General features: G+C 48.5%; 9 protein-coding genes across 9 annotated transcripts; 5 read left to right on the top strand and 4 right to left on the bottom strand.

Moving 5' to 3' along the window:
• Nucleotides 1-19: 19 nt before the first annotated feature.
• Nucleotides 20-2,405, bottom strand: F5147DRAFT_752121 (methylenetetrahydrofolate reductase-domain-containing protein; the record flags this gene model as incomplete). Its single annotated transcript, XM_041440209.1, has 8 exons — nucleotides 2,127-2,405; nucleotides 2,003-2,073; nucleotides 1,820-1,952; nucleotides 1,125-1,763; nucleotides 896-1,072; nucleotides 577-843; nucleotides 299-517; nucleotides 20-250 (listed from the first exon to the last, which is right to left on the bottom strand). Exons 1-8 carry the CDS (start codon nucleotides 2,211-2,213, stop codon nucleotides 20-22), a joined length of 1,824 nt encoding a protein of 607 aa, XP_041295608.1. The 5' UTR covers nucleotides 2,214-2,405.
• Nucleotides 2,395-3,223, bottom strand: F5147DRAFT_682463 (uncharacterized protein). The gene is made up of 3 exons (XM_041436459.1): nucleotides 2,897-3,223; nucleotides 2,750-2,844; nucleotides 2,395-2,685 (listed from the first exon to the last, which is right to left on the bottom strand). The coding sequence occupies exons 1-2, from the start codon at nucleotides 3,196-3,198 to the stop codon at nucleotides 2,766-2,768; spliced, it is 381 nt and encodes a 126-aa protein (XP_041295607.1). The 5' UTR covers nucleotides 3,199-3,223; the 3' UTR covers nucleotides 2,395-2,685; nucleotides 2,750-2,765.
• Nucleotides 3,224-3,801: 578 nt separating this feature from the next.
• F5147DRAFT_608523 (uncharacterized protein) lies at nucleotides 3,802-5,979 on the top strand. The gene is made up of 3 exons (XM_041432385.1): nucleotides 3,802-4,084; nucleotides 4,135-4,597; nucleotides 4,648-5,979. The coding sequence occupies exons 1-3, from the start codon at nucleotides 3,868-3,870 to the stop codon at nucleotides 5,822-5,824; spliced, it is 1,857 nt and encodes a 618-aa protein (XP_041295606.1). The 5' UTR covers nucleotides 3,802-3,867; the 3' UTR covers nucleotides 5,825-5,979.
• Nucleotides 5,980-6,106: 127 nt separating this feature from the next.
• Nucleotides 6,107-8,220, top strand: F5147DRAFT_682460 (vacuolar amino acid transporter 5). Its single transcript, XM_041436458.1, has 10 exons — nucleotides 6,107-6,424; nucleotides 6,479-6,498; nucleotides 6,552-6,763; nucleotides 6,811-7,016; nucleotides 7,082-7,227; nucleotides 7,276-7,410; nucleotides 7,466-7,769; nucleotides 7,833-7,903; nucleotides 7,960-8,048; nucleotides 8,100-8,220. The coding sequence occupies exons 1-10, from the start codon at nucleotides 6,253-6,255 to the stop codon at nucleotides 8,152-8,154; spliced, it is 1,410 nt and encodes a 469-aa protein (XP_041295605.1). The 5' UTR covers nucleotides 6,107-6,252; the 3' UTR covers nucleotides 8,155-8,220.
• Nucleotides 8,221-8,657: 437 nt separating this feature from the next.
• On the top strand, nucleotides 8,658-11,335 carry F5147DRAFT_572129 (uncharacterized protein; the record flags this gene model as incomplete). Its single annotated transcript, XM_041431067.1, has 4 exons — nucleotides 8,658-8,863; nucleotides 9,006-9,149; nucleotides 9,201-10,593; nucleotides 10,655-11,335. 4 exons carry the CDS (start codon nucleotides 8,658-8,660, stop codon nucleotides 11,333-11,335), a joined length of 2,424 nt encoding a protein of 807 aa, XP_041295604.1.
• Nucleotides 11,336-11,623: 288 nt separating this feature from the next.
• On the top strand, nucleotides 11,624-12,533 carry F5147DRAFT_682456 (HRDC-like protein). The gene is made up of 5 exons (XM_041436457.1): nucleotides 11,624-11,700; nucleotides 11,751-11,832; nucleotides 11,881-11,958; nucleotides 12,014-12,112; nucleotides 12,169-12,533. The coding sequence occupies exons 1-5, from the start codon at nucleotides 11,631-11,633 to the stop codon at nucleotides 12,242-12,244; spliced, it is 405 nt and encodes a 134-aa protein (XP_041295603.1). The 5' UTR covers nucleotides 11,624-11,630; the 3' UTR covers nucleotides 12,245-12,533.
• A 407-nt stretch (nucleotides 12,534-12,940) lies between these two features.
• On the bottom strand, nucleotides 12,941-15,478 carry F5147DRAFT_60316 (pseudouridine synthase). The gene is made up of 10 exons (XM_041432270.1): nucleotides 15,337-15,478; nucleotides 14,851-15,281; nucleotides 14,605-14,698; nucleotides 14,394-14,546; nucleotides 14,312-14,343; nucleotides 13,915-14,260; nucleotides 13,787-13,864; nucleotides 13,621-13,731; nucleotides 13,336-13,571; nucleotides 12,941-13,283 (listed from the first exon to the last, which is right to left on the bottom strand). Exons 1-10 carry the CDS (start codon nucleotides 15,379-15,381, stop codon nucleotides 13,037-13,039), a joined length of 1,773 nt encoding a protein of 590 aa, XP_041295602.1. The 5' UTR covers nucleotides 15,382-15,478; the 3' UTR covers nucleotides 12,941-13,036.
• On the bottom strand, nucleotides 15,479-17,451 carry F5147DRAFT_682446 (uncharacterized protein). Its single transcript, XM_041436456.1, has 4 exons — nucleotides 17,155-17,451; nucleotides 16,847-17,098; nucleotides 16,501-16,783; nucleotides 15,479-16,447 (listed from the first exon to the last, which is right to left on the bottom strand). Exons 1-4 carry the CDS (start codon nucleotides 17,434-17,436, stop codon nucleotides 15,600-15,602), a joined length of 1,665 nt encoding a protein of 554 aa, XP_041295601.1. The 5' UTR covers nucleotides 17,437-17,451; the 3' UTR covers nucleotides 15,479-15,599.
• A 1,766-nt stretch (nucleotides 17,452-19,217) lies between these two features.
• Nucleotides 19,218-21,962, top strand: F5147DRAFT_60227 (STE/STE20/PAKA protein kinase). The gene is made up of 6 exons (XM_041432255.1): nucleotides 19,218-20,311; nucleotides 20,363-20,868; nucleotides 20,914-21,293; nucleotides 21,342-21,494; nucleotides 21,550-21,734; nucleotides 21,794-21,962. Exons 1-6 carry the CDS (start codon nucleotides 19,415-19,417, stop codon nucleotides 21,875-21,877), a joined length of 2,205 nt encoding a protein of 734 aa, XP_041295600.1. The 5' UTR covers nucleotides 19,218-19,414; the 3' UTR covers nucleotides 21,878-21,962.
• The last annotated feature ends 347 nt before the right edge of the window (nucleotides 21,963-22,309 follow it).

The raw sequence follows: 22,309 nt of genomic DNA, 5'->3' as shown, positions 1-22,309 counted from the left end.
CTTGTTCTTGAGATCGAGGCTAGTTTGGAAGTGCCTTGGGTGCAGCAGAGCCGTTGCCATTGATGTGCCGGGCTGCGTATTCCGCACCTGCCTTGAAGAAGGGCTCAAAGATGGCTTGTGAATCCTTGAAATCGTTGTGGACGACGTTGACGAGGCATGATGATTCAAAGATCTCCATCATGAGCTTGCGTGATGGCGTCCCTGCCTCGTAAATGTTGGCCCACTTGACACCTAACTCGTATGCTTCGTCCTGCGGGGCAATATTAAAAATGATTTCACTGAGCCAGATACGACTCACCTTCCACGCCATGAAGCTGAGAGCCTCGACAACTGTCGGTTGGACAATCTCCTTGCCGGGGAAAACTCCCCATGTGACAGCGTTGGGTCCGTCGGAATGGGTGTTCGTCCTCAGGTCACCTTGTTTGTTGATGACGTAGTAGGTCATATTGCTATCACGCTCGATGTGAGCAAGCAGGAGTTCTAGCAGTTGAGGGCCAACGAAGAACTCTAAATATGCCTGATAGATAGCAAATGTAGATGTTAAGAGGGAGCTCGCAATTCAAGGGGGATGCTTACCTTCTGGTAGACGTACCCATTACTTGGACCCCAACCAAATTGTGGGTCGTCGCTCCTTGCACCATTGACGGCGGGTTGTGAGTTTATTGTCAAGAAACCAAGTTCGTTCATCTTGGCGAGTTGCAAGGCGATGGCAGAGGTTTCGGAAGATGCTGCTTGATTCGACCATGGGAGGGCCTTGAGACTACCCAAACAGAATCGACTAAATAACGATGCGACCTCTGCAAATGTCTTGGGTTCTCCCCAAAGTTTCAAAGCCTCCTCCTTCTGTAGTAGAAGTCAGTAACTGAATTGGTGGCTCGTGTTTTATGTAACTCGCCGTTTGTTTGAGCCAGATTCCGTATCCATCAAGCTCACCATACGCGGGACTCCGTGAGTCACCAAACCGACCATTTGGGAACTCATCCCAATTTTCAGTACGCGAAAGGTATGAATCGGCCCGATTCGCCCAGAAGATAGGACGGATGTTTTCTTGCCGTCGGTTTGGTGTAAGCGACTGAAACAGAACATGAGAATAAAGTATTGAGCGCTGAGGAGTGTCCACATACTTGTCTCCAGGGTAAAGGCTTGATAGTCTCTACACGAGGCGTGAGGTTCAGTTCCTCTAGCAGCATCTTTGTCCCCTTCTCCAGGTTCATAGTATAGAAGTGAAGACCCTGGATACCGAGGCCAGCAGCAAGAATCTTCCGGCACATGTCCGCCACGAGCCTAGTTCCGATCTCCCGAACCTTCTCATCATCGTTTTTATAAGGCTCTAAAGCATCCAAGAAAGACTGCGGAATCTTGGTGTTCGCAAGAGATGTGGCCTTTAAGAAGCCATTCCACGTTTGAATAGGAGCAATACCAGGAACGATTGGAATCGTGATTCCAGCCGCCCTAACTGCATTCACCCAATCAATGAAGACATCGACATCGTAGAACATCTGTGTGAAAATGAAGTTGACGCCTGCATCGACTTTCTCCTTGAGGTATTTCATTTCAAGGTCACGTTCTGCGGGCGGAAGGAGCTGGAACTGAGGGAATCCAGCGACTGCGATATCGAAGTAGTCCCCGTATTCGTTGTGGATGTGCTTGACTAGGTCAATACCATGTACAAAACCACCCTCGACCGCCTCCCACTCATCCTTCCCTTGAGGTGGGTCACCACGAAGGGCCAAGACGTTGCGACAACCAGCTTTTTTTGCTTCCTGTGATCAATATTAAATGAAAGAGGTACACAAATGAATCAGACGTGGATACACACCTGGAGAGCAATGTCGACTTTTTCTTTAGGCATGTTCGTGCATGTCAAGTGCATACATGTTTCTACGCCCACTGAGCCTTGACACGTCTTCACCATGTGTGCAGTCAAATCGGACGTCCGACCACCAGCATTCCTATTCACAGGGCGTAAAGTGGTTTCTCATCATATAAGTAAACGTTCTACCATGTAATATCAACGAATTCTGGGCCCAATGCGGTCATGCGCTTGATACGATCAAGCAAGTTTTGGAGACCCTATGAACATATATCAGATAATTGTGCGTCTCATGACCGCGATGGGGTCGCACCTGAGCTGTCCGAGGTGGAAAATATTCGAATGACCACCATAATTTGCCTTCCTTGTTGGACTGCTCGATCTTTTTGCTGATTCTCATTTGTGAAGGAGGGAAGGGAGGAGACTGCGGTTGATAACGCTAAGAGGAATCTGGGACACTTTAAGGACACTAATGGGTTGCCGGTGAGCGTGGATTTCTCCTGAACCTCTGCGATCATCACGTAATCGAGCGAGTTGTGCTGGCTTAAGTGCCGCTAGCGAAGCACGGAGTCTCACACATATTCTGTCATCAGAGTTCGAAATGATGTACCGAATACAGCTGAGTATGGTATACAAGAGCGTGAGATGTATCAGAATGTACCGAAACTTTTATTGAGATGTGTCTAGATCGACCAATGCAAAGACAACGAAGTGAGACAATTCTTGTACAACACCGTGACCTGGTTGTGATCTGCTTCGAGAAGGGAAGGATTTTGAAGGATGATATCGCGAGAATGATGGCACGAAGATATGGGTCACATGTACATACTCTCGTGAGTTTCAATTCCTTCTCACGAGGAATATTCATGGCCCTTGATAGAAGGAGCATGAGAATCGATTCAGAGGATGCACTGAATCATGGAAGAGTTGCCACACCGTGACCTGGTAAACGCTAACCGCTCTTGACCGCATATATGATACAGGTGGCCACGATAATGAAAGTGACAGCTGCCATCATCATGTGATGTAGTCTGCGAACAACTGTTATCCGTATGATAAAAGTCTGGGGAGCTGCAGACTTACCTGTTTACAACAAAGAAGGCCCTGACTTTTATTAGGTCATCCAGACCTGTGCGGTACTCCCAGAATGCTGCAGCGATTGTAAGAAGGGCAGCGATAAACTGAAGAATTGCGAGGGGTAAACTGAAAGACCCCAAACTCTCAGATTCTCTCGTGCCAGGAGGTCCAGGGAGACGGATTCCAAGCAACGCCGAGGCAAACATGAGTAATAACAACAGGACGAGTTTGATATGTGACAAGAAATTTCGTTCTAGCATACAAAAGTCGCGGACAGTGCTGCCCACAACCAAGAACGCCGTCGGCATCGTACAAGAATGGCACAACTTCCAGGGTTCCCGCTACGAATCCATATCAATTAACGTTTTTTAATATTACGTGAATTGCGTCTATCAATTATGTAAGTGAGAGAAAGACTCAGACAACATAGTAGAACAGGTATATATTGTCAATAATAGTACATATGTAGTCCGAGACTAGATATGTTTTCCGTTAGAACATAAAATGTCATCCCGAGCTGGGCACCGACCCCCGGTTACTCTGGTAGTACCTTTTTCGAATCAAATTTAGGGTAAAACATGTTTAGACATAGCCAAGGCTTTAGCTTTAAGACTCCGTTGATCTGGCAGTAGAGTGCAACACTGTATTGCCTGGCTTACTAACATAAGAGTGCGTTGTGTACCGCACCTTTACCAGCTCTACCGGAATACTGGTTGGTTGAATTAATGTCGGTGCAGCACGGCTACAATTCAATTCTTGAAGACTGGCTGAATTTGCTGACAAAGAATTACATAAAAGCAAGAGATAAAAATCAATATCACGTGCCTAAAAAGACGTGTGTTGTTGTGAGTTATTTGGTTGTAGTTGAGATTGCAGATTACCGAGTTCCGTTTTTCCTTCCAATCGTTACAATCTTTTATGCTCTTCCAATCACGTCTGTAAACCGGGTAACATACTCAACGAACCTTATAACTATCATGGGATTTCTGAAGAAATTCTTTTCGATTGGGAGCAAGAAGTCAAAGAGACAAGAATTGGCGCATCATGATCTTGAATCCCTGCCCTCAATTCCCAAGCACCTGCAGCCGACGCGAGAGGAAGATGCCGAGGCAGCGGTAAGCCGACTGCTGCGCTCCTCTTCTGCGCGTTTTCCTGTTGAATCAGGTTCGAATTATGCATCACTTCCACCTCTCCGTAAGTGAATTACAATCAATATCTTTCTTGAATGCTTATATCTTCCTTAGCGCATCCAATTAACGATGTTCTTCCGCCACCGAATGCATCTACGGCTACCCTCGGCAGTGTTTCCAAACGCAGCTCTTACACAGTAACTGTACACGGTCGCACAGTTCACAGCCGCACTGAGTTCCCGAATGCATACCCTCCCATGGACAGTTTTGCAACTCCGAGACGGAATTTAAACGACTCTCCACGACGCCGCTCTAAAAGCGTACCCATCACCCCCCGCGATCAGAACCGTCTTCTTCGTCTTCGCCAGGACCCATCCGTCGCTAGCTTGCTCAATGTTTATGATGATAATGGATGCCTAGACTCTCACGTATTCTCCAATACCCCACCTGTCGCAGGAGGCGGGGGACCTCTGCGAAGACGTCGCACTGGCTCAACCTTTCGACAGCTATTGACCAACCCGTCTAGTCCCGAGCTCTACGACAACAGTGATATTGAATGGGCTGAGAGTGTCCTATGGTAAGCGGCATTCTAACTTATTAATGCGTCACTTTCTGAAGATCTGCTAGTGAAACAAATGATAATTCTTGTGCATCTTCTCTCGAACTCAAAACACCTCGTGATCCCCTTTTCATGTCCTCCCATCTCAACCACGCTCACCACAACATCACACTCTCTACCGAAGGCGACACCTCTGTACCAAATCAACCCACATTCTCCTCTCTTGATGTGGAGCTCAGCGCCTCCACTGAAATTACGCGTCACGTCAATTCACCTTATGGGAATCCAATGTCTCACCAACGTGCATCACAGATATTTGGGTTTCTTGCTGAGAAGAAAAAGATTTCTGAAGAGCGCCCCTCGAAGTTGCCGACACGAAAAGTTACTCCTCCCTTGCACATCATGCTGGATCTCGCATCCAACAACGTTCAACCATCTCTCAGCGATACCCAATCACCCGAATCCACCCATGCCGAAACTACTTCACAGCTCGTATTTCCCTCTTCACAATTTATGCATGCTGCACCAGCTCTAGATGAGTTACCGCATCACATTGTACACTCAGAGTCCGAACCCGTCATTATCAACCATACTGGCCGGAGTAGTAGCAGTGGACAAAGCAGTCAAGGTCCTCGCGGCCCACGTGCTTTTACCAAGATACCCTCGCGGTCCAAGTCGAACCCCAGCCCGTGGCTGCAGGATGATCTGCAACCATTACCAGGCATCAAGGCTGAAGGCACTTCTTCTAGACCTGCTTTTGGAGAGAAATTAAATGAGGATGTTAGATATCCGGGCTTCACTGTCGTCGTCAGCGGAGACACATCCTCTTTAATCCCTGCATCCTCACGTCCGCGCTCATCTCAGCGCTCCAAAATTATTGATCGCAATCATAATAGCCAGGTTCCTATCTTTGCACGAAACGGATCGCTACTTGATGCTTTCGCAAGTGTGCCATCTCTTGCAAAGGATAAATCTCAAGTCGAGGTTTCTTCATCTGCTCATATGCCTTGGCACGATAAAGAGAACGACGTGGTATTTCAGCTTCCCCAACCAAAGACACCCCTGCGACCCCTTGGTTTCCGTCCACCGTACTTGCAGGATAAACCCTCGCCTGCATCATCCTCGGAGTTATCCCCCACGGGGAAGCAAATTATGACGAATTTACGATACCAGCGGATGCAGGCACGTCAGAAGGAACGACAGACGGGTCGCTTGGGAAGCAGTCACAGTCGTATTCGGTATTGATGTTTTCTGTTTTGTTTTGCATCGTGTTATCTTTGTTTTTCAAAGCTTTGATGTGGTTTCGCTTTTGTCTGGACTCTGTAGTGGTCGTGATATATATACCTCATTATGAATCTCTGAATCTCACAAGAATATTTGTGTATACAAGTAAATCCACGCACCAAACAATTAACAAGGCATTTCATTAGTAAAACAAATTACCACATATGGAAAGTAGTCAGCCACGTGAGTTAAGAGGGTTGCCTCATTGAGGAGTCTTGTGTTTACTGCTCTCCCACACGCTGGCTTGGTTTATCTACTCCCTGACTAGTACCTGGTTCAGCTCTGTGCAGACCAACCGTGTGTTATCCAACCCCATTCGCAGCGGATACTCGACTCCTGCTGCCTTTTCAAGTTCCGAGTCCTTAGACCTAGACTTAGATTCATACGAGATGGTGCTGAAATACGGAGCAGTGCTCACAAGTGCGGCTGACGCAGCTGTAGGTGATAGCGAGAGCAGCGCCCTTCTTGCAGGGGAAGCTGCTCCTTCAGTAAGACAGAAGGAAGGTCATGCGAGCATGCTGAGTTCCGTGAGCAACCTCTCAAATACAATCATTGGCAGTGGTGAGTGCTTTCGTTCAATGTATAGTTTCTTGGAATTGACTAGTTTGTGTGCAGGCATGCTCACCTTCCCTTTGGTAAGGTTCCGCAGACCTGTAGGGAGTTTTCATGGTTCATTTGATGTCATCAGGCTATGGCATCTTCTGGTATCATACCAGGAATCCTCACATGTGTATTCTCTGGTTGTATTGGCGCCTTCGGTTTGTATCTGCTCTCGTTATCGGCTAGATACGCCCCGCATAGAAGCAGCTCCTTTTTTGCGGTTGCACAGCTTACATTCCCGCAAGCTGCCATATTCTTCGATGCTGCGATAGCCATCAAGTGTTTCGGAGTATCTATCAGGTGAGTGTTTTTCAGCTTATTCTTTTGGTGATGCTAACGGCATTCAGCTATCTCATCATTATCAAGTCGCTCATACCCAATGTTGTGGAATCGTTATACCATGATTTGACTTCGCCGAACACCAATCCGCCCGCGTGGGCCCTATCAGGTCGGAATTGGATCACAATCATTATGTTCATTCTCGTCCCTCTTGCTTTCTTTCGCCGTTTGGATAGCCTTAGATACGCGAGTTACGTCGTCCTATTTTCCGTCGGTGAGCTCAAACCCGCAGTATCATGCATTGAGACGGGTGATTAAATCTGCGTGCACGCAACCCAGTATACCTCTTGGCCATTGTCATTACATGTTACTTTAATCCTTTAGAAGGTACAGCTCCAGCTGGCGATATCCATCTCATCCACTTCACGCCAAACTTCATCTCGACGTTCCCTGTGCAAGTTTTTGCGTTCACGTGTGCCCAAAATGTATGGATATTCTCTGTGCCATGACGATTAACTCAATAGTTCTTTTAGTTGTTTCCTATCTTCAACGAACTGAAGACGAACTCGCGACAGCGCATGAATATCGTTATTGGGACTTCTATTGGGTCTGCCATCATGGTGTATGAGGCCATCGCTCTCTTTGGCTATTTGACCTTTGGTTCCAAAGTGAATAATTATTTTATGCTTTTGTATCATGTATATACTAACGATTTTCATCAAGGTCGGTGCTAATATCATCGCCATGTATCCCTCAACATCGTTATTCATCGCTATTGGGCAGTTGGCCATCGTCGTGCTTATCATGTTCTCGTATCCCCTGCAAGTACAGCCTTGCAGGAATTGCTTGGACAAGATTTTCCATGTAGGAGCCCCTATCAAGGTTTCCAATGGTAATAATGACGATGAAATTGTCGATGAGGATCATGCCGTTGCTGACATGTCCCCTTTGAAACACACCCTGCTGACCGCTGCTATTACCGGTTTCGGTTTCATTATTGCGTACTTCGTTGATAATCTTGAAATGGGTAGGTTGTCTTAGCCGATGTCGAAAAAATGACCGTTTTGAATTCAAAATTTGCCCTACACAGTGCTCTCCTTTGTTGGCGCCATTGGATCCACTACTATTTCGTTTATTCTTCCTGGGCTCCTCTTCTGGAAGGTGAGTATCTGACTTCCGATGCTTCTCGGAACCGCCGCTAAGGACCATGCATTCAGATCTCTCGAGATGATCCCAGTGTGAGCAGAGCGCTCAACAGAGCTGCCCTCGCTTTAGCAGGGTATGGGTGCTGTGTGTTTGTGTTCTGGTACGTAACGTTGTGCATGTACTGTTGTGGGATTTTAACTCGTTTCAACAGTTTGGGTTACAACATCTACCGAATTTTTAATCCTTTAGTAATTTCTTCTCGTTGATGTACAAATACACGTACATGTACATTTTATTGAAAATATAATTTGCATAACGATGTGGACGCCTTACATACAATATGCTGTGGAGCCTGGGGTCGTGGGAAGAGTTGGATTGGGCTTGGGATTTTTGGACCCATTAGACTTTCATCCTGAACACCTACGCTCCCCTAGACCACCAGATGCCTCCAATCTTCTTGTCCTGACCTTTTCTTTAGACAGGTCCTTAATTTCAGTGTACGACACCGACAAACCTTTTACTGTTCAAAGTCTTCTCATGTCGTTTCGTGAGTCGTCTCCCCAGATCCCTTTCAAGTAATTCGTGTATGAGTTTCTGAATGCTGACCATGATAATTGCATGCGTTGCTGTACTTTGCCATTCAGAGCCACTATCAACCCCTTCCTTCTCAGCATCTCCTACGCCCTATATATCCTGCTCTTCATCACCATCTCCTTCATTGTCCCATACATCTTCCAGTTCTCAGCTAGACTTGAGTCTCGCACCAAGCATGACTTCAACATCACCCCCTCTTACCGAACCAGCAAATGTCCAGTCGCCGTCGCGCTCTGATTCTGATACTTTTGCAGAGTTGGAGGGCGCTAGCAGCCTCCTTGCCGACGTCGATCCTCAGATTATCGAAGCCCTCAAAAGTAAAGATAGGATATACGTCCTGAAGCTCGGTGAGCAGATGGAGAGTTTAATCAATGACCGAAAGTGCGTCTTTTTGTTTGTTCGTCGTGCATGGGGTTGTTGCGTCGCGATGTGCGACATAGTGCTGTGTGTGCTCATGCGGCGCAGCTATTTCTACAGCCCTTTTTGACGTTGAATTAATTTGATGTGCTGACTGTTTTTTTAGCTCTAGGCCTCGGCTTGATCTGATGCCCGCTACATCATATCAGCGCCTTTTGGTGCACAGATGCTCTGCCTACTATAAATTGTTGCCAGAGACTGAGCCTGTATCGAAGACGATTAGCGTCCTTCTTTCAGCGGATAGTAAAATGTTCGTATATCTCTACATCATAGTATCATAACTCATCCTGGTCAAATATAGCCCAAACCGTCGCATAGCGGCCCTTGTTCCTGCTCAGCCTTCGACTCACCCAACTATAAAGATCATGCGGCGATCTACTACTGACCGTGGTCGGTCAAAACCACACTCACAGGCTGGTTCAATTGCTGGAGAAGATCCTGAGCTCTCCGATGTAGAGCCATCCGAATCCGGAAGCCAGGGTGGCCGAAGTAATGCTACTGGCAGTAGCAAGAAGCATAAGACGATCGCAGAACGCGAGGCCGCGTATAATGAAGCACGTTCACGCATCTTTATGGATTTCGAGGAGAGAGAGAAAGGCAAGGAGAAGGATTTGAGCGCTAGCTCCTCGACGATCAGCCTTACTTCCGGTTCCGTAACAAGTGCTGGGGAGACCAGTAGTACCGGCGACGTTGATGTTGAATCTATCAGCTCCCCTACTACGGAGAGCGAGTGGTCTGGACCTGCTCGCGATAAAAGGGACAGCAAGCGCTCAAACGGGTCCACGCGAAGCCTGCGATCGAGCGCCCCTGTATTTAACGTTTGTGGTTCAAGTAGCTCCCGAGGGTCAAGAGCGCCATCACCATCGTCTTTCAAATACCCTACTCTGTATGAACCGTCCCCGGCGGCTCCCCCGTACGATGGAGCCCAACCTGCTGTACAACCTGGTTACGTGAATCCTTACATGTACGCATACCCTCAGCCACCACCTACCTCAAACTATATTCCTGGTTATCCTTACTACGCCCCTTATCCGTACCCTCACCCGCAAGCTCCAATGCATGTGCCCGACAACTCAGCAGCGCATGGGGCAATGGAGGCGTATCCCTCTCCACAACATGTCACGCATCCAAGCGTCTACGTACCGTATGCATGGTCACCCGCTCAGCAACAACAGCCACTTCCTCATCCTCCCATGCAACATACGGCGCAGCAACCTTCTCCTCCATCGGTCGCGCCACAGGCGTCGCAGTATTCTACTTTTACGCCTCCTGTGCCACCTTATGGACCATACCCCATGTCCATGCCCGGCTACTTTCCCCAACCCCCTCACATTCCACACGTACAAACCTCACCTCCTACTGCTCAGAACCATGGACACTATCTGGGTAATGGATACATGAATAGTACTGGGGGCAACGACGCCATACCCTCGAATCGGTCTTATCCTGGCGACTTGACTCACTCACCTTCGATGCCCAAGCCTCGTGGAGCTCCTCCTGCGCGTAGTGCCTGGAGTTATGGTCCAGGAGTGGGTATGGGCGGCTTCGGTATGAACAATGTGGGCAGCCGTCCTGGTGGTGGTGAGGTGGTAGGCCCACGCCTGAGCTCATCGGTTAGTAGAAGACCTTCTGGTAACTCAAACACAAGCGCTTGTGGTAGGATATCAACAGGTGACGAAGCATCATCAACAGCTGTAAGTTATTTGACATGGCTCCGCCCTTTACTCTGTTGTTGACCTACTTTCCCTATTGTAGTCATCTTCAACGACTTCATCCTCTTCACGAAGGACATTCACGTCAACCTCATCTCAGCATCCTTTACCCGCAAGACCTGATTGGGCTGTCGGCTTGAAACCTCAACCTACACTCCACGCTACCCATCCTCGGCATCATGATCACTCGATGAATTCCCGAACCATGTCTCCCGCTAGGAACAATTCCCAACGCGGTCATCAAAATCCATCTGTCTCACTTCAACCCACAGATTTCCCTCCCCTGTCGTCCATGTCCCCTACGCCTGAGAAGCGCATACCGGCTGTTGCAGGTGTCTGGACGAACTTATCATCGACTCGATCCATTCTCATGCCGGGCAGTAACACTTCACACGGAAATGCACTCACCAATCATTCCAACGCGCATTCTAATGTGACAGGCACTCCCTGTAATACCCGACTTGAGGACACGGACGGGGGGTTCGAGAGGCCGCCGCCGAAGGCAAATGTAGAGTTATTCAATCCAAAGGGTGTTTGGAAACCTGGGGGGTCTCAGAGCCGTAGTCCACCAGGGGGCTCACAGGACAAGGACAAGATCGAGAAGCTACGCGGTGAGGCTGTTGCCAATGCCATTTTGGTTGACAAGATGGCGATGGTATCAGTGGAAGATAATGATTCTAGTTCAAACGTGCCGAAAGTTTCCCCTGTTGCTCTTGCGACTTAGGATTTAGGTGAGTTCAATCTTTACCTAACTCGAAGTCGACCTAACGCGCTTTCAGTGCTGCCGCCCACATGTTGTGTCTATTGTTTTGCGCTAGCTAAGTCTGCACGTCGTTGCTATCGTTGCATGTATTCGCACACAGGGAATCGGAGGTTGTTTTCACTAGATATATTACAAAAATGTGTAAACATATAATACAAGTCCTTTGTGCCCATGAGTTTTGTTTGTATCTGCTTACGCGTGTTATTTTCGGAGGTCTTTGCCAAACAAATTGCCTAAACGCTAGCAGTGGGTGAATATGACCACCAGACTACGGCACAGGCCTCAGCTAGAGGATGAAGATGCTTCTGCGCTTAAGCTCGGAGCAGGTGTGATTTCTTCCGTCTTCTGTAACGTTAGTTCTCAACCTACTCGACAGAGTTCAACAATGCTGGTTGCTTACTGATATCCGAGGTCAAGTATTTGCTGGAAAATAGGGACAAGGACGCCCCAGACACTGCGTATGACTTCTAGTTGTTCTTATCGTCCAATCCCTTACCTCTTTTCAGTGTATATAATAAGACCCTTGAATATGTGAAGACATTTGCGAAATTCAACACCACCGATTCCGCCAGTGCGGTGCGAGAGTCAGTTTCAGTCATTATTGATACCCTCTACTCGCCGTGATTGACTTCACATTAGAACCCTTCGACGCGAACCCGCATTGACGCAATTTGAAACCGCTCAAATCGCCAATTTATGTCCTGTCGATGCTGAGGAGGCAAAGAGTGTTATCCCAAGGTAATGCACCAGTTCTTTTATTTGTTTATAACGAAATACTGAACATTCTTGTGCAGTTTAGTAAAGATCGAGGATGATAGATTGCAAGCATTACTCGACGAGATACAGTCTATGAGGAAGTTCCAGTCTTGAATGATATCGGTCGTTGCTATGTTGTCCGACGTTCATAGCTGGCGCTGCTTTCCTGACTTGTCGTCGTCGACTTGCCCCGGTACTTTGACACCCTCAAAGTACATGCACGTCCAGCCTCTATCTGTGGGTTTCACATCATGGGGATCGAGTAAAGAATATTATTACTGCCCTTTGTGCGTCATTCAGGTACCAGTTCTATGAGAACCATTATGCATTGCTCCAGCATTTTCATCATGCGAATATTTGCTTCATAAAAACTAACAAGCCTGGAACAATACCAAACGACAGTGCTAATCATTTTATGGTCTGGGATTAAGTCAGCACTGTCGCTTTCCTCTCGGGGTTTGGAATGCTACAAGGGGTCTAAAACACTGGCAGGACACACCCATCGATGTAATCTATCTGGACACTTTGATGTCAAGTTATGTGGCCACTGGTATGCTCATTTGCAAGGTGTACGCTTCCGGAAGTGTCGCTGCTCAATCCAACAGATCGTCAGGGAAGCTAGCTTACATCCCAGCAAGGCGACTGCTTGCTCGTCAACTGGTTACAGACCATGTTGACCAAACCGACTCGCACGTCCCATGGTTCAAACGTTAACGTTCGCCGTCGACGGCTATCGCAAAGTGGGATTTGGGAACGGTTGCAACAGGCAATAGGAAATATGTAAAACAGATTCCGTCCTCTGACACATTCATCGCATCCGCCAATTTGTCTCCACCATCTCGCATAATGTACATCGATTGTGCACTAATCTTGCAAGTAATATAAGATAGGAAACACAGCTACTACTTAGCCCTCCATGTCCTCCAGGCGGGATTTATTGAGTTTGCTCTCTGTCTCCTCGTCGTCTTCGATAGTCGGGGTACCTTGTTTATCAGGGAAACTCGTCAAGTCAAACTTTCTCTTCTCCTTGAATGGATTCTCTCTCTTCTCTCCCTTCTTTATAACGGCAGACGCAGGAATGATACCTTTCGGGTTCAAATACAGCAGATCATCACCTCCATATGAGTCGATTGAGCGCATCCACGCATCAAACCTGTTTCTCTTCATTAGTTTAAGTGGCAACGAACACAGTCAGAGATACCCACACCCCGTCGCGGTCCTCAATGCACCGCATATTATCATAAATAAAGGTTTGTTTAAATGCATCGATAGACTCTCTGTGTTTTTCGAAATCAATTTTAGGTCGGTAATCTGGATGAGAAGGCTCGAGCTTCTCGTTGATCGAAGTAACTTTCTTGTTATATGAGTCAAATATTGGGTACTCCAGCAAGAGACCAAGAGCAGGCATCTTTGGGATCATGACCATGCGCGGCCCGTATAGCTGCGAGAAGGGTTAGATCGTGGTTGCATCAGGTGACATAGAAGCTAACCTCGTCGATGACTTGACTTGGTGTACTTGTTCTACAAGACAAGACAAGAGCGGACATCATTTTGCGCTGCGACCAATTTGTCATCGTATCACTGCTACCAAAGTACAAACGCTTACAATCTAGATAAAATGAATAAGAGGAGCCTTTTCAGTGAAAACTAACTCACCTGATGTAACATAAAGCTCTGCCCATGGAAGAGGACACTTATCCACTCAGTGTCTCCATAGACCGCAGGGTCAGATATCTACCGAGATGCTGTCAGAGGTTAAACTAACCACAACCTCTCCAGCCTACCTCAATTTTCCACATATGCCGCTGATTACTGCGATCTCCAAACTCGCGTCCAACGGTAAAGTTATGAAAGTTATGCGTCCCTTCGAACTTATTTGCAGCCCGACGGATGAGCTCTACCTGGTCTGAACTTATCCTCCACGAGCGCTTGCGTAGGAGGTCATCCATAGGGGTGGAAGAATGAGATTCAGGTGCACTCCAGAAGGAATGAGCGGAAGCATCTAGAGGGACAACGCCATGCATGGACTGTGCGTGTTTTTCATATGCACGCTGAAATCCTGACCCAGGCTTTGGAGGTATAAGGAGATACGACGGGAAGAAGTATGTGTACTTGCGGCTGTCGCAAGACCTGAGAGAAAGCTTGTGAATGAACTACGTGAAATGACTCTTGTGAACCCACATGCGAGCGTTAAATGAATTTTGCACGCGGACCTGAACCACTTCAAAGTTAATTCCTGCCTTGAAAAGGAGAGAATGCATACGGAGCCCCAAACACGAATCTCTTGTGGGAGTTCTTCGTTTACACGTGCCACCCAGTCTTTCACCCCAGGAATCGCGGTGATCAATTTCATAGACACCAGGTTGCCAGCTGCGTGGACACCTGCGTCGGTACGTGCAGCCCGCCCTAGATTTACCTGGAAATATGAATGCCTCTGAGCAACACATCATGTCATGCCCCTGTAAGTGCCATACCTTCACGGGGTCGTCTGCATTGTCTGATGAGACTGCTCCCGCACGCACGAGTGCGTCGAACAGGACACCTTCGATCGTCCGCACGTCGGGTTGTCTGTCATTACGCACGCATGTTCAGCATTTCAGGAATAGCAGAAGGATAGGAGAAAGATATGAATATTTTCCCTAGTAGGACAGAGATAGAAGAAAAGAAAAGAGACAGCCGAGAAACTGGGGGTGAAAGAGAAAATCCAAAATTCAGCGTACATTTGCATTCCATTGCATCCCGTCCCGCAGAACCCGATAAGCAATGCGCTCTGTTTCTTAGGCAGGCGCGGGGCTCTAGGGCTCTGTTCCTCACCCTCTTTTTCACCATCCTTATCTTGATCACGCGTCCCACGTCTGCGTCCCTTGTTCTTCGTATCTTTGGCCTTTCCCCGCCTAGATTTCGCCCAGCCCGCTGCATCCCGCTTTCCCTGTTTCCTATCAGCGGCGGGAGTGTCAGAAGGACCTTCATGTTCGGTTGCATCTAATGTCTTCTCGGGCTCCTCATGTTCAATCCTAGCGCGTTTGAAGGACTCTGAGATCCCTGCTTGCACTTCGGTGATTGGTCGTTTGGCAGGAGGAGAGTGTGACTGCTCTGAGTCCTGCAGGTCATAGTACATGACGTGTATGTTCCTTCTACGCAATGTCTTTGACTGTTGGTGTAAGGATTGTGAATAAGTTAGCCAGGAAACAGACCGATGAACGTACCAATAGTGGTGCGCGATGGATGGTGTACTGAAAAAGTCTCCACATATAATCGAATTCGAATTTTAGAAGATGCCAATTATGGTGATCGCAAAGTTACTTGGAACTTGTGCGCAAGAAAACCAACTTATAAACGGTACTCGTCCATTCTCATAAAGATTAACATATTTACATAACAAGATGAAGATACAGTATGGTCTAATGATGGTCTGTACATGTGTAGATGTAAATTGCAATCTATCCGCTTCAGATACAAGAAGTTTCCATCACGCTTGCCCACATAGGTGTACCACCTGCTCCTCGCAACGCCTATAGTTATCCACGAGGCCATCATACACCTTGGTCACCTCGCCTTTCGGAGTTGCAACCAGCTCCATCCTCTCCACCTGACCCGTTTCCATTATCATCTCCTCAAAGCTCCCACTCGTGTCCCCAACTTGCGCCTTCCACCACGCAAACTTGGCAAGCATTGCGCCTCCCGTCCCCGCAGCCTCCTTGCTCTCTGCAACATAAACACGCATCCCGAACACGTCAGCTGCAAGTTGCCGGATCGTCTGGTTTGCCGATGAACCACCAGTAACAATCAGCCGCTGCAGCGGCGGCGAGTGCACCGGAAGAATGGCAGCAATGCGTGATTTGATGCTGAGGAATTGGCTCTCGAGGATCGCACGTGCGTGCTTTGAGGCATCTGGCTTTTGTCCGTGTACTAGTCGTGGTTCCTCAGTATCTTCGCATTGAAATATGAATTCGCCCTGAACTCCTGGAGGAATGATCTCGGGAAGGGGAAAGTAGAATCCCATGAACCCAGAATTACCATGTGGCGACTGCTCTACGAGCTCGTTGTACCGTGCCCAGTCTGTGCCAGCACAGCGGTCACGGATTTGCTCTCGTGCAAGGGCACCGTTCTTGTAGCAAAGCATCGCAATCTGTGCACCAAGAGTTGTAGGGTGCGAGAGGAGGTGCGAAGTAGTGAAACGGGCAGGAGGCGAGTCGGCAGGGGGAATGCTCAACAGAAGTGTTGTGCTCGTGCCCAGGGACAGGATTGCGTCACCAGGTGCCGAAAGGGCAACGACGGTCGCAGGGTTATCACCCGTGAACGGTGCAATTATGCAATCTATAGATGGCAGATGAGAAATATTGCCAACCAATGAAGAATGAAATGCAGACCTGGGTTGAATCCCCAGCGCTCAACCCACCACCGAGAGATGCGTCCAAGAATGGTACCGCCGACCACAGGCTCAGGGCCAATTTTAGCACGTAATTCGGGACCGCCGCATGCCTCAAGGAGTGCATGGTCCCATTTACATGTGAGTACATTCATCAGGTTCATCCCGCTCGCGTCGGAGGCCTCGATCGGAGCGATATGCCCAAGGAACAGTGAAGGGATGAATGACGAGACAAGAGATATGCGCGCAGAGTCACGGTAAGCGGCGGGTTTGAGGCGACGGATCTTCGTAGAGTAAGAATTGGTGTTCAACCATTGGACACTGGTAATAAAGTATGCACTACGCACTCGGGCAATCTGGGGTCCTGTGAACCGCTCATAAGCTCTGCTTCCTGTAAGATCTGCAAGTACCTGGGGGCCACCGACAACGGCCTCAAGTTCACGGCAGTCCTTGGTCGTCGAAGAGTCCTGCCAGATGGGTGCATTGGGCAATGCAAATGCATAGGGTGCGAGATGGCCCGGGTCAGCTAGCGAGCGCTCGGGATCCATCATAGCAAGGGCTTTCTCGGCCCCCTCAGACCAGTATACCGAACCATGTTGCTGGACTCACGTATGAATTATTAGGCTCATCTCACATTAAAACTGTATACACCTACTTGTCCAGCACCAGATATACTGGCAATAGCACTGAGGTCAACGCCAGTGTTTTTAACGCGCTGCACGACGAGGTCGATAGCTTCGAGCCACATGAGCACCGGGCTCGTAACCTCACCTTCATCTGGGCCATTGACTGTACCATTCGTTGTGCCATGAGTGGAAAGGTCTCGATCGAAATGCACGGCGCTCTCGTGCACGATGGAAGCATCCTCTGCGATCACAATTGCCTTTAGCTGCTGAGTGGACAAGTCAAAGCCCAGGAAAAGTGGAGAAGACATCATCCGGTACTGGAAATGAAAGTTTGGAATGAAATGGGAAAGTCAGTGTCAACATTTGGCGGACGTTTTATTGACAGCGGGGAATTTAGACGGTCCGTGTGCAAAACTATCAGACCATGAGTATAGCCATGGAGCCACTAGCTATAGTACGTTCGGATCCATCGCAGTGTACGTCAACTGCCAGTGGGTTGACCCGGGTGGGCCGAACAAAATGATCACATTTCAATGTGGGAGGTTTTCGCAGTAGTATGAGTACGCTGTAAAATTCACTGGATAACATTAATATTCGGGGGACCTGCCTTGTCTTTGGTAGTTGCTTCAATTCAGAATGTGATCCCATGAGCTTCACTAGCCGAGTTGTGTTCCCGCTGTGATTGATTTTTCGAACACGTGACAACTTTGGCCAGACTCTACTAAACTTCAGACTTACAGGAAGGTCTCACTCCGTCACATGTTGCATTGCACGGCCACGACAATCACCTATCTCCTTCCCCACCAGAAAAATGATAGTCTCGGGACCGGATTCAGCATCCTACTCTGCGCAGAACAACAATCACCTACGCGGAGAAGAAGAAGCGCGGTGGTTCGGCCTGACTGAAAACCTCACGCATCTTTGCTACTCACAGTTCAGTGTGCTGCACGGAATCACCCCGAAATATCCTACACTAAACCCCTGATCTAGCCATCTGGCGTGTTGCGCATCACATCACTTTTAACGTGCACTGACTTTGAAACGTCTGACACGAGTACGATCAAACAATAGAGCAGCATGAGTAATGATGTTCAATTCCAAATTGAGTCGGTGAGTGCTAGTGAGATGTGAGATAGTACATTAGCAGCTGCAGGTATGTGTGTAAGAAGAAGTGCGCATAATCATAAACATGATGTCAGTGGCCTGAGTCTGGATCCGTGTCTGGTGAGATATTTTGATTGTGGTAGCCTTCGGTGAAAGGTTTTGCTAAGGTGGGACATCTAATTAGATGCATCTTATACTTTGTCCTCTGGCACGTTTTTGTCATGAGGTCGTGAGTCATCTTTTGTCATTAGCGATGGGATGCTTGTATCGGAAGAAGACTCACGGTTGAGTGGGGTCGTCTGCTGCTGCTGGTGCTGCTGAGCGGGTGCGGTGATAATTTCACCTAATGAAATGACTTTGTTCGCGTCTGGTGATGGGATAACCGGCGATGGAACGTTACTCGTGACCGACGACGAAGAGGCAGATGAGGCCGCCTGAGTTTGAAAAATGTCGCGCAAGTCATACGAGCTTTTCTTCTTCTTCAATACGGGGGGACGACCCCTGTCGCGACCGCGTAGCTCTGGAAATTCTTTCCTTTCGCCTTTCTCTTCCACATAGTCTTCCACGATTTTCTTTTGGTCTATATTTATTGCTTGGTCGATTTGGCAGCTGAAATGAGGGTCTGAGTCGCCGTTTTCGCAGTCAGTTTCTACGTGCTCTCTGTTGGCAGTGCGGCTGGTCATGGCAGGTCATGGACGGATAATAGAAGAGTTGAAAGCCCCTTTAAATTTCGTGTGCAGAGTTGGAAGCTTGAGATGATTGTCTTTAAAAGGCAGTACCGGCGGGATGAATTGCCCGTTACGATCGGAGGTAGTAGGTACCCCTCTAGAGGACCCCGGTCCCCCGGGTCACCGCGTCCGAAAATTGGTCTGACATCAAGACTTAAGTACGCCCGCATAATGAACATGCTCGGACTGGGTTCACCGATATAATTTAAATTTTCATTCGCTGAGCCCCTGTCACGTGTGACCTGAGAAAGCTTTGTCATCACAAGTCGACTCGTAGGGCGTTCGTTGCATCGAGCAAGGACTTGTTAGATCCAACAAACTGCTCGAGGACATCGACTTGATCGACATTGGCGATTTAAATTGTGGTTGTCTTGATCGTCATTCGCAGTGACGACGAAATTATTCACACTCGCTAGGTTGCCAACCATCAAAGCAGCAACGGTTACTAGCAGCCGCGATGAGTGTCCATCGACACACGCCATCTTCAACACGCCGTCAAAGTAAAATCACAATAGAATATCATCGCCCTTCAAGAGAGAGCGTTCAAGAATATACGGATCTACTAGCGGACCCAGCTCTAGCTGCTGCTACAGTTGCTCAAGCGGCCACTTACAGCTACAAAGATCCTTATTCAACAAGTTCTCTACCTTCGTTAACTCCTTCTCGCTCTGCACCACAACCGCCGTCAACCCGTAGTAAAACACCAATCGATCCCTCTTCACCAAAAGTTAGGAATAGTCTGCACAAAGCACAGTCAAGAGGAAGGAAACATAGCCTTTCAGCTCCAGATCCTTTCGCTGCAGCTCCAATAAAACAACAAATGTCCCCTACTCCTCCTACTCGCCCAAGTAGGGCAAACACCGCAACTCTAAACGATATCTTTACAAGCAGTAGCCCCATCGCAACACGTCGTCTATCAGTACCAATCACAGATACACCATACACTTCAGAGCCAGTCGACATACTACCCGATCTACCCGCAATTACAAGTACGAATTCCGGTACTCGCAGTCGTAGCGCCACTACCGTAAAGCTTAAAAAGGGTGGCATGCTAGGTGGCATGTTCGACTTTCTCGCTCCTTCAAAGCGTCCAGAAATCAGCACTCCTTACGATCCTGTTCACCTTACACATGTCGGTTTCAACTCTTCCACAGGCGAGTTCACAGGTCTCCCAAAGGAATGGCAGCAGCTACTCCAAGAATCCGGTATCAGCAGGAGCGAACAAGAAAAGAACCCCCAAGCAGTTATGGAAATCGTAAAGTTCTATCAAGAAGGAAGAGGCGACGTATGGGACAAGATGGGTGCCGTAGGCGTCGAGCAATCTACAAGCGCCAACGAAGGTTTCGCCAATCCAGTATGCACTCACTTTCTTTATCTCCGCTCACCTAAGCATGTCTCCTTCTAGCGCAGCGCACCTCAACCTCCCAAAAAGCCCCTTCCTTCCCCTTCAATTCCCTATGCCCCATCACCCGCCACGACCCCCATCCGCCCAGCACCCCCCCTCCCAGCAGCTGCACTCGACCGCAGTACATCCCAACGAGCACCTCCCAAATCATCCAAATCTCAGGACCTGGGACGCGCCAACACAACCATGACCCGGGTTCGATCCCCCAGTATCGGCACTAGCCAGACCGATCTTAGCACCAAAGGTCAAAGGGACCGCGACCGCGAACGGGATCGCGACCGTGACCGTGAAAGAGAGCGTGAAAGAGATCGTGACCAGCCTAAGCCCGCACCACCACCCCCACAACCCCCAACCCTGGCAAAGCAAGCTGGGATCGCTACCCCGCGTCGCAGGGAGAAAAAGGGCGGCGGTGATAAGGAAGACGATATCATCAAGCGGCTGCAGCAGATATGTACCGATGCGGATCCGACGAAGCTATACCGAAACCTCGTCAAGATCGGGCAAGGGTAGGTGGTGCTGTTTTCTTCCTTTCTTTACTGAGCCCTTTGTAGTGCCTCTGGAGGCGTGTACACGGCATACCAAGTGGGCACCAATTTATCAGTCGCGATCAAGCAAATGGACTTGGATAAACAACCCAAGAAAGACCTCATTATCAACGAGATTCTCGTCATGCGTGCTTCTCGACACCCGAATATCGTAAACTACATCGACTCGTTTTTGCACAAGAACGACCTTTGGGTCGTGATGGAGTATATGGAGGGGGGAAGCTTGACAGATGTCGTTACTGCGAACTTAATGACAGAGGGCCAGATTGCTGCTGTGAGCAGGGAAACGTGCCAGGGGCTGGAGCACCTCCATCGTCATGGCGTTATTCATAGGGATATCAAGAGCGATAACGTGTTGTTGAGCCTTGGGGGGGATATTAAACTCAGTGAGTGGCTCTCTTACGTGTGGTCGTGTCATTTTGACGTGCCCGCAGCGGACTTTGGGTTTTGCGCGCAGATTTCAGACCCTGCAAGCTCGAAGCGCACGACGATGGTAGGCACGCCTTATTGGATGGCCCCGGAGGTGGTGACCAGGAAAGAGTATGGGCCCAAGGTTGATATCTGGAGTTTGGGGATCATGGCCATCGGTATGTGTTTCTCCTCTTTTGTTTGTGTTGTACTTAACTGAAGATGTCTATATAGAAATGATTGAAGGCGAACCCCCGTATCTCAACCAAAACCCACTCAAAGCGCTCTATTTGATCGCCACGAACGGAACGCCTACGATTGCGAACCCCGAGGCGCTCTCGTCGATATTTAGTGATTATCTTGCAAAGACGTTGGAGGTGGACGCTGAGAAACGACCTACGGCGAGCGAGTTGTTGCAGGTGTGTCGTATCGGTTTCAGTTACCTGTGATTTGGACCTTATGTGTTTTTTACTTGAAGCATCCATTCTTTAAACAGTGCGAACCGCTCCGCACGCTTTCACCCCTTATCAAAGCTGCGCGGGAGATTGCTAAGAACAAGTGATCTGTTCGTCTTCCATCCCATTCCTGTCCTAGCCGATAACGGTAACCCACGCTCTACACCTGAACTTTAAGCTTCTTGTTGCTCCATGCCGAACCATCTACCTCTTGCATCTACCCGCCCACTGTAACGCACTCGCTGATACCAAATCCGTATACCGAGTTTTGTAATACATGCATCCATCCTCACCCCGTGTTCTAAACATCATACAACAATCGTGTCATATCAAATCATTCACCCAATTCATCTATACTTGTAGACGAAAATGCGCGCGTTCCTTTACAATTACGCGTCAAAGATTTCATCCTTTCTTTTTTGTACTTTTTTGCTTGTTTCTTTTTGCGGTGTTCTCTTTATCTCGTTTGTTTGTTTTACCCCCCGTGATTACCCCCACCCCACACCTATGACGACGACTGGACCTTTTGTGCTTGTCCT

The sequence above is a fragment of the Suillus discolor genome (assembly GCF_016758755.1).
Source record: "Suillus discolor strain FC423 chromosome Unknown F5147scaffold_13, whole genome shotgun sequence".
NCBI classification, from domain to species: domain Eukaryota; kingdom Fungi; phylum Basidiomycota; class Agaricomycetes; order Boletales; family Suillaceae; genus Suillus; species Suillus discolor.
This window is presented reverse-complemented; position numbering and strand designations above follow the sequence as displayed.